General features: G+C 41.1%; 1 protein-coding gene across 1 annotated transcript in view; it reads left to right on the forward strand.

Moving 5' to 3' along the window:
- Nucleotides 1-2165: 2165 nt before the first annotated feature.
- LOC138959354 (ankyrin-1-like) overlaps nucleotides 2166-18290 on the forward strand; it is a 90895-nt gene continuing 74770 nt past the window's right edge. The window contains exons 1-2 of the mRNA XM_070330782.1: nucleotides 2166-3414; nucleotides 5622-5793. Coding sequence (XP_070186883.1) covers nucleotides 2539-3414; nucleotides 5622-5793 — 1048 coding nt within the window. The 5' untranslated portion in view covers nucleotides 2166-2538. The remainder of the gene's footprint in view (nucleotides 3415-5621; nucleotides 5794-18290) is intronic.

An 18290-nucleotide genomic window follows, 5' to 3' on the forward strand; every position in this document is an offset into this window, starting at 1 on the left:
GATGTGCCAAACATTTTCATGGAAGGAGAAAAGTGTCACCAAGTACCTCCTTGACATTCAGAGAATAGCCAAAAGTTGTGTGGTCCCTGCAGCAAATTTGTAGAAAAAAATAAGTCTTTGAAACGGACCCATAGGCATTTTATCACAGGGACCTGTCTATCAGTTAAAATGATTTTCTTTTTATTCAAGTTTCACACAGACAGTACGTGATCTTTCAAAATAGGCTCACTGCACCTACAAAGTTCATTCTCCTTTTGAGATAAGTGTACAATTGTTGCAGGCAGTTGGGCGTTGGTGCGTCAGATACTCGTCATAGACACACTGAACTGCAGATGACACAGACAAGCGACTGACATAGATTTACTTCAGTGTCACAGTTTATGCATCAAGTAGACAGTCATGTCCGTCATAGAGTGAGTGACACAGATGAAACGGTGTAAAAACTAAAATGAACTTAAAAGAAGGCCAGAATATTCCAGGCAAGTTTAATCAGGCATTGCCGTACACACACTACTTTATCCATTGCAATAATTTTATAACTGCTAAGAGCAGGTCTGTGTTAGATGGAAATGGACTAATACTTTTTTTTGCTGATAGTTATTATAGACTAGTCTAAAATGCTGTTAGTGTTACTGTGTTTTTAGGATAAACGGCCTGGATCACTTTCTGGAACTGAAATGTGTGAAAATTCTAAGGATATTATTGTGCTCAAATACATCAAGGCTCTTCCTCGTCAAAGAATCTGTGCATGTTTTTGATGTTCTGTTTTCAGAAAATGTCGCAAGTCAGCCAAGCCAATGGCAATGGAGACCCAACGTAAGATGAAGCTGATCCCAGAGCTGTGATTTCTCTCATCGGCAAATCCTGCTTCAACCCATCATCATCTGCAACAGACATTCCAAAGCTCGACTTTGATCATTCCTTTTCCCTCAAGTGATTTGTGCACCGAATAACAATCAAATGAAAAATCTACCCTTGTCTGTGCCAACCAGCATTTTTGTCTCCTATTGAAATCAAGAATTGGTACCAAACAAGAAATTAGTAATAACATGTGCATTGCATTCCACGAATAACACCACCAGTTGATTCTCGCAGTGATTTTCTCCTTGCTACTTCCAATGAATCTGCACCTTTGCTTTGAGAGATAAATGACTGTGAATTAACGTTCCATGTTCCGCATTTTTAAATGCACATCCGACTGATTTTGACTGTGATTTTGCTATTGTGATAACAAACAACCTGCTTTTCTCCGCTTACAAACCTGTGTCACACAGTTGTGATTATCTGTGTTGACACACTGCACTCCCAAATGGTTTCTTTTTCCAAATCTTTAATTCTACGTCGTGGCATTTGTGTGTGTTTGTTGCTTACAAAAGACAATGTTCTAACTCAAAACATGACTGATATACCATGTTTGTCTTTAAGTTAATACAAAACCTACTCATTAATATACGTGACATTGTTAAGCATACTTGTTTATGTACTCAAGCTGTTTTATATTCTGTTTCTTTGAAGTGAGACACATTTGAAATCAAGATTAATTTGTTTAAATCGTATACCGCGTACATTCTGCAGCATTTTTTCTCTGTGTAGTAGCATCTTCCCTGGAAAAAGTCCTCTCAGTACTATTTTGTTTTACATGAAGCCATTTTTAATTCTCTGATTTTAAATCACAAACCATGCTTTGATAGAAAGTTCTTCAGGGACATCAGAAGCGTATGCACATATTATTATATATACGCATTTTCAGAAGTATTTTAGCTAGCTGATGTGCTAACAATCCTTGATGATTTTGTGATCATACATGATACTAATTGTTATGCATTTCAGACAGCATTGACTGTCTTGCCGTATGTCTTTGTAATAGACAGTAATTGTCCTATTTCTATGACTTGGATGATTCAGACATTTACATCAATTAACTGTATTAGTATGGTGTATTTCTGTTTGGTAGGATGTGTAAGACATTTTAACAAAACAAAAACATAGTTTTAAAAGTCTTCATTCGTAATGCTAGACTTTTAGTGTATATACTAAATGTCTCCATTGTATATATACTGCATGAATGTGAACTGTGGACATTTTAAACATATTTGTAAATATTAAATGAATGTGTTGATTAAGTCAAAGTGACAGTTGCTAAAAAAAAAAAAGCCAAGTTTTAATTTTGCCACAATATTTTTTTCTGAGCTTTACTCCTTATCAACATTGCTAAAGTGCAGTTTTTTCGACTGATTTTCATGCCCATGGATTGAACCAATAGAATCTGTTATAGAGACAGAGTTGCTCTGATGTTATTCCGAATGTTATGAGTTTTAACTTCCTGAAGACTTATTATATGCTACTTATGTGCACTGATGTTACTTAGAATTTCATGAGTTTCAATGTACTGAACACTGGTGCTACTTAGGGTGCACTGATGTTACTTAGAATGTAATAAGTTTTAGCTTACTAAACACTAATAATACTTACACACACTGATGTTACTTAGAACTTAATAAGTTTCAATTTACTGAAAACTTCAGCGAGTGGTACACAATGTTTACGTACACACCTAACTCATTCCAACCTTTGCCAAAAACTGAACCCCTACCTGTCACACCTACCCGTGTGCCTCGTCAACGCTCCCCAAACTATGAGTACCTTTATCGTTCCAATTTTCGACCCAGGCTGCTAGGAGGTCGGGGCCTGACTCAGTCTGTGTGTGTACACCCCGTGCCTGAAGGAAGTACAGCAGTTTGGGAGAACGACATGGACAGACCTGCCTTCATGGAGACCGTTCACGTGGTGCCGGAGTCGTCCGGAGGCTACAGAGTTCTCCGGCCGAGCAGCTCCATCTCCAGCCTGCAACGACCACCAACGGTTCCAGTGAGTTTGGACTCCAACCGCCGCTCGAGTCGCAACATCGGCAGTACAGACATGCGTCAACGCATGCAGGAAAGACTCCAAAGGGCACAAAGTGTGGGGAGTGGCAAGCACTCTCCTGAGGCCTCAACAAATTTCACACAGAGTCTCTCACCTTCTGGAAACTTCAGCCAGAGTTCTTCACAGCCTCAAAACTTTCACAAGAGTTATTCGTTTTCGAGAAGCAGTGTTTCCACCGTGAGAGGCAGCACGCTCAGTCTGCCCAGTGGACGAGAAGGGCAAAACACGTTTCACGAATCCCTGGCCGCTTCTGTAGTCCAGGCTATTAGAGAAGAAGAACTGCAATGCAGCTGCGAGCTGTATCATTCTCACACATTCAAGGGGAGGCCGGTCAACAGAGACATAGTGCAAGAGACCCACATGTTCATTGATACTTTGACGTCAGCATCCAAGCTGGAGGAATCCAGGGAAGATAACTGTGATGACCTGAGGAACATTTTTTGGACGCCTTCGTTGTCTTTTCATCCCTATCAGCATGGCAACAAAACTGTGAGTATTTGTTTGAATTATTATCCAGGTGTGTTTAGAAGATTTTTTCTCCATTGGTCTTCTTGTTTTTGCTTTTTGCTCATGAATATATATAATTGTTAATTGTGCTGGTTGCTGATGTACTTTAAATGATTGTAATTGAGCAGGTGTCTGTCACTTAAAGGTAAATGTTTTGCAGATCTACATATCAGCTTTCACTGAAATATGAGGAAGTGATTTCAGTACTCAGCATGTGTGTGTATTTTACTTACATTGGAGACTTAACTATCAGGTCATTAGCAAGTAAATTACAAACAATAACCTTGACCAGAATTCACTGACAAATGCCAATCAAACAAAGCCCAAGTGCTTAATTACTCAATTACTGCCTTTATAAGTATAACTGAGTCTGAGTATAACTTACAATTGTTGTTTCGAGTTCTGGGCTAGTTTCCGTTTATCGTCTTCACTGCCGTTTATTGTTGATCCTGCATAAAATAGTAAAGTGCTGTAATGCCTGCCCCATTTTTAGGCTGCATTGAAAGCTGATTAACAGATATGACCAAATGATGGTGCATTGTGTTAGATTAAAAGTCTGCCATGAGGAGGATTGTATATAGTTCAAGTTTAGGATGAAAAGGGAGACAAGCAGCACAGAACACAACTTTTTCAACAGAGCTGGTAAAGTAATGGTTATGTCCCATGCACAGTTGCACAAATGACCAGGAGAGAAGTGCCACATTCTATCTCTTTCACTTGTAACTCCCCAACCCCATCTGTCTCTTGCTGTCTCCCTCCCTCTCTCACTCTCCCCCCCCCCTCTCTCTCTCTCTCTCTCTCTCTCTCTCTCTCTCTCTCTCTCTCTCTCTCTCTCTCCTTGCTTTTCTTTACAAAGAGGACACATCAACTGATCGGCATTATGTTTTTTATATCGGTTAGAATGCACAGCAATTTCTGAAATACCTAATCCTAATAATTGTTGCAGCAGGTGTGGATCGAGATTTAAAGGGCATCATTGGGTTGCATTCATTGAACAAGAAGATGAAGTCCATTTTGTTTTTTGTTGTCCATACTTAAACAGATTAAGAGAAAAATGTATCCCATTTAAATATTATAAAACCCCAAGCACTTTTAGACTTAGCCTGCTCCTGGCCTCAACTCAAGAAACTGTTATCAGAAATGTATCCCTGTATTTGTATAAAGCCTTGAAATTAAGAGATGTTGTAACCTCGTAGTTAAAGACCGTGTAATATATGTTTTATTCTGTAGTGTTGTGCGATTATTATGTTATTATGTTGTACCTTTTCTGCACCTGATGAGTTATATTATTTGCAACGTGAACCGTTTGTTCACACCCATTCATAAGGGGCTATGGCCTATTGAATAAATTATCTGCGTCTCTCTCTCTCTCTCTCTCTCTCTCTCTCTCTCTCTCTCTCTCTCTCTCTCTCTCTCTCACATCTTAATACATGTTTAGTTTTAGCAGGGACAGATTGTAAGACTAGGCGCCAGCCTAAAATCTCCATCCTTGAGTAATAAAGTTCGTTCGTTCAGTCGTTCTCTCTCTCTCTCTCTCTCTCTCTCTCTCTCTCTCTCTCTCTCTCTCTCTCTCTCTCTCTCTCTCTCTCTCTCTCTCTCTCTCTCTCAGTATTAGCTGCATGCTAGGATTCTGTAATCTTTTCTGTTTGGACTTATGTAGCAGAGCAGCTAAGTTGATCAAGAGCTCTTTCAAAAATTGTTGCAGCGGGTGTGGATCGAGATTTAAAGGGCATCATTGGGTTGCATTCATTGAACAGGAACAGTTGCCTAATCTGAGGCTGAGGGTAGTAGAACTTTGGGAACACTTCCAGAACTGCAGAATCCAGAGCAGCTAGTGTCTTGATGTTTCGGGTTCTTTCTGTATTTTTTTTTCAGGTGGAGTTTTCTGACCTGTGGCCAAGTATATTAGAGCTGCGGGAAAACTTGCATAACAGCGAAATCCAGCACAGCTAGTGTCCTGATGTATCGTTTGTTCTGTATTTGTTTTACAGGTGGAGTTTTCTGCGGGAACACTTCCAGAACTGTGGCATCCAGCGCAGTGTCCTGATGTTTCCTTTGTCCTGTGTTTGTTTTACAGGTGGAGTTTTCTGACCTGTGGCCCAGCATAGTAGAATTGTCGGAACACTTCCAGAACTGTGGCATCCAGGGCAGTGTTCTGATGTTTCCTTTGTCCTGTGTTTGTTATGCAGGTGGAGTTTTCTGACCTGTGGCCTAGCATAGTGGAGCTGCGGGAACACTTCCAGAACTGCGGCATCCAGCGCACGGTGCTGAAGGACCTGGCGGTGCTGGACCTGTGCAAGCTGTCCATCACCTGCGGGCCCATCAGGCTGCTCAAGTGTCTCATCGAGCTGGAGCTCGTGCGTAAGTACACACACCATAGAATATTGTGGACTGGTACAGTGAAACCCCCCTTTTAAGACCTCCAAAATTCTGATAACACCAGGTCTTCAAAAGGAGGGAGTCTTAAATTGGGGGTAAATTTACAAAGGTTATGAACAAAAAATCTGAAAAAGCAAGTTCTTCAAGAAGAAATGTGTATGGGCGAAACAAACGTTGAGCAAACAAACTAACTAACTAACAAACAAACAAACAATTAAACAAACAGGTCATATGCAACCAAATAGAAAATAAATGTCTAACAAACCAACAAAAAAACAAATTATACAATCAAAGAAAAATGTAGACAGGTCAAAGTAATTTTGGTACCGAAATGGGTCAATGATGATGACAAAGAACCAAAAGCGCTTCTTAAAACTTCTGATGGAGAGAGAGAGAGGGGGAGTGGGGGGGGGGTGGATCAAGGACAGGTGAATTTAGCGACAGTCGGAGTTTTGTAATAACCAGTGCTGGATCTATGGGGGTGGGGGACCCTGGGTTCGGGAAGCCCCCTCCCCCCTTAACCTGCAAATGTACCTTTTTTCTCAAAAAGAGACCCAAACTACCATTTTCAATTTGTGTCCAGCCTCTCTACCCTTGCATCTCATACACTAGGTCCAGCCCTGAAAGCAATTTTCGTTTATGGCAGTACTGTGGTCATAATACTCATGTAATTATCAAAGGTCGGTAATGTTTACACAGCTCCCTTGCAAATCTTCAGGACTCTCTCTCTCTCCGCTCGCTTTGCATACCTCCCAAGGCCTCGGACCCCAATAGCACAGCCACTTGATACCTTATTCATCAATTTATAGGCTTTTCTCATGAATGGCTCGGTCATGAGGAGTTAAGGTAGCAAGTTTGTAGCCTCTGTGAGTTCCTATTAAACAAAAGCGGTCACTGAGTCGGCGAGTCAATTAACTTGCATTCAATGCGGAGTGGTTACCATTCTGTCTGTATGTCTGGCAAACGTGATAAAGAGTTGTACGTGGAAGCTGAGTTAGGTTATATGGCGTGAGCTTTGTCTAGCAAACGCGACCTTTGACTAAAGAATTGTACGTGGAAGCTGAGTTAGGTTATATGGTGTGAGCTTTGTCTAGCAAACGCGACCTTTGACTAAAGAATTGTACGTGGAAGCTGAGTTAGGTTATATGGCGTTAGCTTCGGTCCTTGTCAGCTTTGCATCCGCGATTCTCTGATACATGTATGTGACACATGTGATACATGTATGTGCACGTGAAAAAAAGACTGATCGGACAATGTTGTCAGAAGCTGTTTAAAGTCATAAACTAGAGCATATGCTTACAGGCACGCATGCACGCATGCACGCATGCACGCACGCACACACACACACACGCACGCACACACACATACACGCACGCACGCACGCACACATGCACACACACACACAGATTCATTCTAAACTTGGCCAAAAAAGTATTGCAACAAATTTCAAACTCAAATTAAAGCATTAATTTTCTTATCATTTCATTACAACTTTATATGCCAGTTAAGGCTTTTCACTTAACCTTGGTAAAATGTTGGTAAAATATTCTGAAAGTTTCAAAGCAATCCAAAAAGTCTTTGCTAAAGTGCAGCGCCTTTTGTCATGATACCCCGAAAAAAATGACACAAAAAGTCCCGTTTTTGACCGCTCTTGCGATCGACTGCATCAGTAGGAATAGCATAGCACACGAAATACGCAAAGTAGCAAAACAAAACAATCTGTTCCGGGTAGATAATTGGTTTGACTTTCTTCTCGAATGTCAAAGTTGCAAAGTTTTGCCTATTGTGATTTTTTGTCGATTTTTCATTCGTCCCTTCTGTTTTTGTCTGGTCGATTTTGATGGTGCCCTTACTTGAGCGGCAGTCACGTGATCCCTGTGAAAGAAATATTTAATCCAAAAGGTGATCCCGAAGGCATACCTGTCAAGTACTTTTGGCCTCTGACCATAGTAAATGGCATAAGAAACCATAGTTGGGGATCAAAAACCATAGTTAATGCGTGGATCAGGATGTGGTTAAACGCACAAATTCAACTTCTCACGCATACACACTAAACCAATCAGATTGTTTTTCGCAAACTAAAAGTAAAACACATAAATTCCTTTCTACACAAACTGCTCTTTATTTACCACTACATGTAATACATTTACACTGCACTCTTGTTCGTTCATTTTTTTTCTCACTTGTCACTTGTCACTTGTGTTCTTTGTTGTATTCATCTGTGCAAATCTTTGCTTTGTCAATCATGCTGCTAGTCACCTTTAAAATCATGGCAGCATGCATCAGAGTTAATTTTGACCTGCAAGAAGGCAGTCAGTGTGTCAGCTCCCAGACTGTGATCCAGCACTTGAAGGTGTTGCAGGGTTTCACTGCCAAATGGAAATTTATTCAACATTTTCCTCACACAGGCCACGTAGAACTGGCGCACATCATGCCAGAACTTCTGTTGTGTGGCTGGTGCAAGCTCCTCCTCAGAAATGAATGAACGGCAGTCCATGCCAGCAAAAAAAATAAAAATAAAAATAAAAAAAAATGCTGAAAATGCGTATGGTTTGAGGTATACGACGTAGGACCCAAAAAACACCGAAAAACCGTAAGAATTACGCAGAATGCGTAGGACTTGACAGGTATGCGAAGGTTAAGTGAACGATCTTAACTGGCATATCTTCTTCTTCTTCGTCGTTCATGGGCTGAGACTCCCACGTTCACTCATGTTTTTTGCACGAGTGGATTTTTACGTGTATGACCGTTTTTACCCTGCCATTCGGGCAGCATACGCCGATTTCGGGGGAGGCATGCTGGGTATTTTCGTGTTTCTAGAACCCACCGAACTCTGACATGGATTACAGGATCTTTTCCGTGCGCACTTGGTCTTGTGCTTGCGTGTACACACGAAGGGGGTTAAGTCACCAGCAGGTCTGCACATAAGTTGACCTGGGAGATAGGAAAAATCTCCACTCTTAACCCACCAGGTGGCAGCGACCGGGATTCGAACTCACGACCTACTGATTAGGAGGCCAACGTCTTACCACCACGCCACTGCGCCCGTCACTGGCATATCAAGTTTTACTGAAATGACACGGGGATTAATGCTTTAATTTGGATTTGAAATCTGTTGCAATAATTTGTTTGGTCAAGTTTATATTACTCAGTTTGGAAATATCAATCTTCTGAATGCACCAGAAAGTACTGAATTTACAGACACTGTGCAGAGGGATACAGAGTTGTAAGCCAATTAACCTGATTGTTGGTATTTGTATCTGATCAGGAGAACGGGGATGTAGCCGTAGCCGCTATTAGTAAAGGGATACTATTGATCTGACCATTTGGGGACATTTCTGGCGAATGTGAAAAATTTGAAGAATCCACTGTACCTTAGTCTTGATGCACATGGCCCGATTTGCTCGAAAAAGCATCACAAGTATGGTAACTGATCAATTAAATCAAAGTGAATGAATGCGTTTCAGGCCGCTGCTTTTCTCCGGTGTTGGAAACAGAAAGTAGTCTAGAAGCCCCGCTTTGAGGCAAGACGACTAGCGCCCTCTGTGACACCTGCCGCCTAGTAAGAAGCCTGACAATCACAAACATGGGAAATAACTCGGTGGAAGTAACCAAACCAAACCATCGTGAAGAGTGCTCTTTCTTTTGCTATACTACGACGAGTTTTAAAAACACTTCTTTTTCAAAAGCGAAGGCAGCCATCCTGCGCGGTATTGGTTATTTGTAACGCAGGGTCTTATGATATCACTTTGGAAGCTTCTACATCTTCTTCAGCGTTCGACGGTTGTGTCACTCATAGTCTTAGTGATCTTATGAACTGGCAAGTTCGGCGCAGGTCTTCCACAGTTCCCCTCATTTTAGCATCTAGAGATGTCATCCGATGATGATGTGCTCTGTAGTCAGGTCTGGTCGCGCAGGGGGGCAAGGAGACTTTGGAAGCGATCTAATAGCCTTTTCTCTTAAGCTTGTCTTACACTGTGCCGAATATCCTTGCGAATATGAACATGTTGTAGGCGGCCAAAAAAAGATGAATGGACAGGAAAAAACATTGAAAATTCGAAGCCTTACCGATCATTGCGAATGCATACAAATCCATATACGAATGCCGTGCGGACGTATTACGAACGTTGCGAGTGCTTGCAAACATTTTAGGAATAAAGCGATTGTGCAATTCGCATTGTTTGTAATACTGCTCTTACACTGTGCCGAATTTCCTTTGCGAATAGAATTCGCCAATAATTCGTAATGATCGGGACATGGTCGCAAGACATTCGTAAGTGTTCCTAACCATTCTCCCCCATTCGTCTCTTGTTGCGAATATTAGCAACATGCTTCTAATATTTGCAAGGAAGGCATATTCGTAATCATCGTAAAGGTATGCATTGCGCTCGCAAGGCAATCGCAATGATCGGCACACATTCACAAGCACTCGCAACCATTCGTAAGACATTCGCAAGCACTCGCAACCATTCGTAAGACATTCGTAAGAAATGTGTAGATGAAAAGGTTATATTAGGCCCAAAAAAGAGACGAATGGACAGGAACAATATTGGCCATTCGAAGCCTTACGAATCCTTGCGAATGTCTTACGAATGGTTGCGAGTGCTTGCGAATGTCTAGCGATCATTGCGAATGCATACGAATCCATATTCGCAAGGATATTCGGCACAGACAGTGTAAGACAGGCATAACGAATGTTTGTGAATGCCTTGCGAGCGTTACGAATACATTGCGATGTTTACGAATGTTCGCAATAATATAGGCATAACGAATGGTTGCGAATGCCTTGCGAGCGTTACGAATACATTGCGATGATTACAAATGTCTTGCGAATACTTACGAGTACGTTGGGAAAAAGTTACTTGCTTGTGAATATTAGGAACATGTTGCTATGTTCGAAACAAGAGACGAATGGTTAAGAACATTTACGAATGTCTTGCGACCATGTCCCGATCATTGCGAATTATTGGAAAATTCTATTCGCAAGGGTAATTCGGCACAGTGTAAGAGTAGCATTAGGTATTATCCCTGGAAGTGAGGTATTGACATGACCTATCTTACCCTATAACCATGCACATACTGTAGTAGAAATGGTAAAGCTCTCTTACTAGAACAGGAGCTGTTTTTAGTGCAAGATACACCGCTTCGATCGACCAGTCCCAGTCCGACACTTTGATACAAACTGCTGTGTGAGTGACAAGCCACCACGTTCTTTCTTTTACAATGTCACAAATATGGATCTATGAAAAGAAATAAAAGTGATAGAAGATTCAAGGCTGTGAAAGACTATGGCTGAAGTGTGTGTGCCTGTGTGTGCTACACTGGAATCATAGGCACACTACAGGGTCATTCTGGTTTTTTTGCGGAGAATTAATAATGGAGCTCACCGGTTTTTAAAGGGGTACCTGCCTTCTCGCGTAGACCGTTTTGTAAATCGCCACAGATCCATCTAGGATTTTACTTAGGATACGCACGGTCGGATGATTTTGTTTGTGTGTGTTTTTGTTTTTATTTTTGTAACAACATATTATTTTGTGTTGGCTCAACGTGCTGTTTTAAAGATGTAATCACAACCATCACACCGTTTTAACCTAGTTTCTCGTTGTTTTTCTTCTATCTTTGCATCTGATCGCTTCAAAGGAATTTTCATTTCTTGCCCAAAAAGATAAAAGTCTTCTCTTTTCGACCAAGCTGTGTCTCAAACAGAGAGACGCGCGCACGCACGCACGCACGCACGCACAACCACACATATACACAAACGTGCGCACACACATACACAAACGCACATGCACACAAACACACACACAAACACACACACACACACACACGAACGTACAAGGATAGGGAGAAGGGGACTTAGTACATGTAGCAGGTCGCTTGAAAGACTTAAAACACACACACACACACAAGACCCAGAACTTGATGACCTGCCTTGAGTTAGTGCACTGTTTCCTTCTGAGGTTTGTGGCATTGTTCTCCACTTTTAGGTGAGAAGTGCATCTGGAAAACGTGATGTGGATATCCTGTTATTTGTCTTGGGCGTGTACATGGTACTGTTAGATTATCTGCTGCCCCAAGCACACGTCCTCGCTTTAACTGGGTTTGGACGATTGTGAATACGTGCATTAATGGAGCTGCAGCTTGGCACGTGTCGATGATGCAATCAGTGTGTACTTATTCAGGAATGGAAGAATGAGCGAACGAGCGAAGACAACTTGTGCAGATTTCGGTAACACAACATTAACATCGTCGTTGAAACTGATAAGATTTTGGGGCAAGCCTTTGTGGAAATGTTTTTATCACAGTTTTGCGTAACAGCAGTATTTCTTATCACCAAACACACTGAAATCGCACTCGCAGTTTCAAGAAAGAAAAGCGACCAAACTGAAAAACATTCTAAAATCGTGTGGGAAAACAACAGACCATCTTGGATATATAGGGCTAACTGAAAAAAAACATGACTAAAGGTCACCGAGTTCCAGGGAAAGCTATAAAAGGAAGAGTTGGGAACGAAACGGGTTTCTGATTGTCCGTTCCCACTACATACTTCAGTGGAAGAAAGTTTCCGTCTTTACTACAGTTTGCTTGACTGAAGAGAATTTGAGCGGCGCTTCGACAGGACAAATTTCAACAGCATTCGTTATTGAAGCCTTGCTCGTCAATAAATCATTAAAAGTTATCCGGGTGGAAAGGTATGTAGTCACAGCGTGTTCTCTTGTTGTACAGTGGTAGTCCTTATAACTGTACGACGGAATAGTTTAGGTGTTTTTTGTTTGGGGATTTTTGATATCTTTGTGTTTACGTCATGTGTGATTGGACCATATAAATACGCTTTCTGGGGGAAAAAAAAAAAAAAAAAAGACCAAAAAAAAAAGACATGCATATATTTATGCGTGCCGCGGTCGGAGCGCACACGCACGAACGCACATTGGATAAAACCATTCTTCAATTTGGACAGTTAAAATCAGCAACGCGGCTGCTTTGTGTACTGAGAGAGAATCTTTTTATGAACTAATTTTACAGGTTCACACAGGTGTCGTTTACGTAATTAATTCATCAAAACATTTTCACCAGGCTGCACAAAAAGAGATTGTTGGTATGTGTCCAAGTGGAAGGATGTTCCGTCTTATCACGCTTAATTAAAAGCCCAGGCAAATCTATTGTGGTGTGACTGAATGATCACTGACACGACAAGGATGATACCTGTACACTGCATGTTTCATTCTCTTTTCGCATTCTTTGTATTTTCTGTCAGTGTTTTTGTAAACATTTTCAGTCGATCTTTTACATTGTCGTCCTGTCTGTTTCCGTACTTATTTTTTATTATGTGTTTTTTTGTGCGTGTGTGAAAATATTTCTTGTCTTGCATGTTTGCCTTCTTTCAACAATAAAGAAAGTCGCTATTTACCGGTTTTCTTCGTTTTAAGCCCCTTTTTTTACATTTAGTCAAGTTTTGACTAAATGTTTTAACGTAGAGGGGGGAATCGAGACGAGGGTCGTGGTGTATGTGTGTGTGTGTGTGTGTGTGTGTTGTCTGTCTGTCTGTGCGTGTGTGTGTGTGTAGAGCGATTCAGACCAAACTACTGGACCGATCTTTATGAAATTTGACATGAGAGTTCATGGGAATGATATCCCCGGACGGTTTTTTTTTTCTTTTTTTCGATAAATACCTTTGATGACGTCATATCCGGCTTTTTGTAAAAGTTGAGGCGGCACTGTCACACCCTCATTTTTCAATCAAATTAATTGACATTTTTGTAAAGCAATCTTCGACAAAGGCCGGACTTCAGTATTGCATTTCAGCTTGGTGGCTTAAAAATTAATTAATGACTTTGGTCATTAAAAATCTGAAAATTGTAATAAATTTTTTTTAAATATAAAACGATCTAAATTTATGTTCATCTTATTTTACATCATTTCCTGATTCCAAAAACATATAAATATGTTACATTTGGATTAAAAACAAGTTCTGAAAATTAAAAATATAAAAATTATGATCAAAATTAAATTTCCGAAATCGATTTAAAAACAATTACATCTTATTTCTTGTCGGTTCCTGATTCCAAAAACCTATAGATATGATATATTTGGATTAAAAACACGCTCAGAAAGTTAAAACGAAGAGAGGTACAGAAAAGCGTGCTATGCAGCACAGCGAAACCACTACCGCGCTGAACAGGCTCGTCAGTTTCACTCCGTTTTGCACAAGCGGCGGACTAGGTTCATTGTGAAAAAATGCAGTGCATTCAGTTTCATTCTGTGAGTTCCACAGCTTGACTAAATGTAGTAATTTCGCCTTACGCGACTTGTTTTTTAATCCTACCAAGCTGAAATGCATTCCCATAGTCCGGACCATGTCAAAGATCATGTGACATAAAATTGATAAAAAAAAACCCACCTGTGGCACTGATAGTGCAGTGCCGCTTCAAGTTTTGCAATCGGGAAATATGACGTCATCAAATAGCCCTATCAAAAATCGGCGATTTTTTTTTCTCTTAAGCAAGTGCTCTCATAAACGTCTGTACCAATTTTCATAACAATCCGTTCGGTAGTTTTTGATAAATGCTTTTCAGACAGACACATACACAGACACACACACACACACACACACATACACTGACACACACATTAACACACACACACTAACACACACACACATACACACACGCTAACACACACACACACACACATCGGGAGACAAACCTCGCCCTCCGCCCTCGTTAAAACATTCAGTCAAGTAGTGACTGAATGTAAAAAGAAACACTTCCGCTGGAGGATCGTGTAACCTGAATCGTGTTTTCTTTCCTATTTAGAGAGAAGGTGTAAGCGGTTGACCGCCGAGAATTAATTGCTTTTCATCTCGTGCGGATCTCGATGGTGTATACAACCCAACAATCATAGTGTTTATGTACTTCGGGAAATAGTTCGTTGTAGTTTTGGCATTTTGAATAGGATGCCTGGTTTGGACGTGTTCTGTCCGTGAGACACGCATCAGGTGGTTTTGCTTGTCAGTGTTCCGTATGAATGGCTGCCTGGGGCATTTCAATAGCATGGCCTTCGCTTGGCTTTCAATTTGTTAGACTCGCCCTTGAGAAGTAAAAGGAAGCCAAAAAAAATAAACAAGTCACGTAAAGCGAAATGACTACATTTAGTCAACTTACAGAATGAAATTGGACGCACTGCATTTTTCACTGAAACAATACAGCTTAGTCAATATCCCGGGGCAAGGAAATCGCTCACACTTTTACGAGAAAAACGTACTGAAATTGACAAGCCGGCGTAGCGCTTGCGCTTAACAGGAAAGCGCGTCTTTTCTTTATTCTTTTTAACTTTCTGAGCTTGTTTTAAATAGAAACATAACATATCTATATGTTTTTGGAATCAGAAAATGACAAAGAAGAAGATAAAATCATTTTTGAATCGATTACTGAACATTTTATTTACCCCCCGCGGGTTAGGGGGAGTCCCATATTGGTTGGGACGAGAAAGAATTTACCCGATGCTCCCCAGCATGTCGTAAGAGGCGACTAACGGATTCTGTTTCTCCTTTTACCCTTGTTAAGTGTTTCTTGTATAGAATATAGTCAATGTTTGTAAAGATTTTAGTCAAGCAGTATGTAAGAAATGTTAAGTCCTTTGTACTGGAAACTTGCATTCTCCCAGTAAGGTAATATAATTGTACTACGTTGCAAGCCCCTGGAGCAAATTTTTGATTAGTGCTTTTGTGAACAAGAAACAATTGACAAGTGGCTCTATCCCATTTCCCCCCTTCCCTCCGTCGCGATATAACCTTGAATGGTTGAAAACGACGTTAAACACCAAATAAAGTAAAGAAAGTAAAGTAAACATTTTATTTGTATTAGAATGTTCAGATTTTACATGACCAAACTCATTAATTGATTTTTAAACTACCACGCTGAAATGCAATCCCATAGTCTGGGCTTCGTCGAAGATTGCTTAACCACTGAAATTGTCAATCATGAATCAATTTGATCGAATAATGAGGGTGTGACAGTGTCGCCTCAACTGTCACAAAAAACGGATATAACGTCATCAAAGACATTTATATAAAACATATGTCTGGGGATATCTTTCTCAGGAACTTTCCTGTAAACTTTCCTGTAAAGTTTCCTGTAAAACGTCACTATTTTCGTTCTTGACCCTTTTCGAAACAATCTTGGTTTTTTTTTAGTTTTTACATTCTTCTTCCTTTTTATAACACGGGTGGGGGGATGGGGGAGGTATGTCAATAAAGCGTTGCCTGCGGTGGTCGTATGGACATAATTGATTTATAAACATATGTGGTAACAGGAGTTTTTACAGGCCGCATCACTTGCATACGGTGCAAATTAATTGATTGTGTCACACTGAGTCCGAGTCTGTTTGTGGTTAAGTGTACGTATGCAGTTCGCAGGGATATTATTGGTGTGGTATTGACGGCAAAACGCGTAATGCTCGTTCAGATCACCGAACACTTTGCTATAATTTGACTTCAAGTAGGTGACGTGTAACATTCTGATAACTGTGCCAGTGGATATTAAATGCAGATGTTTGCCACCCACTGTTATCTTGTTTACATAAGGGGTCTTCAGTCGTGGGGGCTTGGACAAGGAATACTGTAACATAAGGAGAGAGTTTTTGATGGCCGCAGGAGCGGACATCTATTGCAATGCGTTCGGAGAGGTGACATGAGTCGTTTGTTACCGTTCTCACGTGATCAGTTGTTGAAACCAACTTTGTTATCTGTGCTGTTCCGGAAATGAACTGCGCTTTTTTGGAATTCAAACAGTATCATGTCACTGTTGTCCCAATTGCGCTGTTTCGGAAATGAGCTGCACCTCGTCCGTGTCTGTTTATAGCAACACACACTGTCTGTTTATAGCAACACAAAAATATTGGGACAGATCATATCATTTTGGTTACACATCATGGAATCTGACCAACATGGGCTTCTTAGGCAAACTCTCTCACAAGAACATAAAGAGGAAAATAAATGGCTCTTATTTGTACGCGAGTTCCTGACTTCCTCAGGCTTCAAACACGTGTGGCAAAACCAAAGCACAATACACCCGGCAAGATTGAAACACGCGCTAACAAAACATGTAGAAACTCAATTTGTCAGGCTCTGGAGGACAAAAAAAGAAGGAAACTCATCCAAACTACAGTTTTACAAGGGAGTGTCACACGACTACTCTCTACAACCCTATCTTTTGCTAACACAAGAACACAGACAGGCTATGAGCAAACTACGTATAAGTGCCCATGACTTAGAAATCGAAAAAGGCAGGTACACGGGAACACCAAGGGAGGAAAGACTATGCAGAAACTGTGGAGTGGTGGAGGATGAACTTCACTTCCTTGATTCGTGTACAATGTATGCTCATCTCAGGCAACAGTTACTACCGAATACTTCCACCGGCAGTGATGAAATAAGAGTCAGTTCTTTGTTTACTGACAGTGACATCCAAAGGCAATTGGCAAAATATGTGTACGATTGTTTTCATCTACGCAGATGCAATGCGTCTTCCAACTGTCCTCAATAACTTATGCTCATCTTCAGGTCCTCTTTGTTCACCCTGTTCCACTTGGTTTTGTATTTCATGTATGTTATGTTATATTGCTGTTTTTCCTGTACTTATGTATCTTGTATGTGTCAATAGGCTCTGTGCTTTAATGACAAGAAATTCTGATTCTGATTCTGATTCTGATTCTGTCTGTCACGTGCACTCCATGCAACTCTCCGTCCGTCTCTCCCTCGCTCTGCCTTCGTGTCTGTGTGTGTATCTGTCTCTCTCAATCTTTTTCTCTCTCTCGAGATCTCATGCGCTCTCTCTCTCTCTCTCTCTCTCTCTCTCTCTCTCCGAGTCGAGTCATTTTCTCTCACCCGGTGTTCATTTATCTGTTTTCCGTCTCAGTCACTCTCTGTCTATCTTTCTGTCTGTCTCTCTGTCTGTCTCTGTCTCTCTCTTTCTCTGTCTCTCTCTCTCTCTGTATGTATGTCTTTGTCTGTGTCTCCCTCTGAGCAAAGAGTGTATCCCTACGGACCGTATGGATACATTCTTTGCTCTGAGTCTCTCCGCCTCTGTCTTTCCATGTATGTCTCTGTCATGTGTGTGTGTGTGTGTGTGTGTGTGTGTCTCTCTCTCTCTCTCTCTCTCTCTCTCTCTGTCAGTCTTGTGTTAACTTGAGTGCACGTGTACCGGCCAGCAGGACTGGGGGGGGGGGGGGGTGATTCGGGTCAGAAGTGGGGTAACTCGACCACTTGGCTTATGGTGGAGACAGCTGGAAGATCTCTGAGTATAATTGAAGAGGAGTAGTCTTCCTTTTAGAAAATGTGTACTCTGCCTTGCAGATTAGAAGTTTGTGCTGTCCGGGCTGGGTAAAGGGAGTGGCCGGGAAGGTGGTGGTGGTGGGATTGGGTAAGAGAGGGGTAAGAGAGACGAAAGAGGAAACTGGACAGGGAAAAGTCACTGCCTGAA

Source organism: Littorina saxatilis, linkage group LG2, assembly GCF_037325665.1.
Source record: "Littorina saxatilis isolate snail1 linkage group LG2, US_GU_Lsax_2.0, whole genome shotgun sequence".
NCBI classification, from domain to species: Eukaryota; Metazoa; Mollusca; class Gastropoda; order Littorinimorpha; family Littorinidae; genus Littorina; species Littorina saxatilis.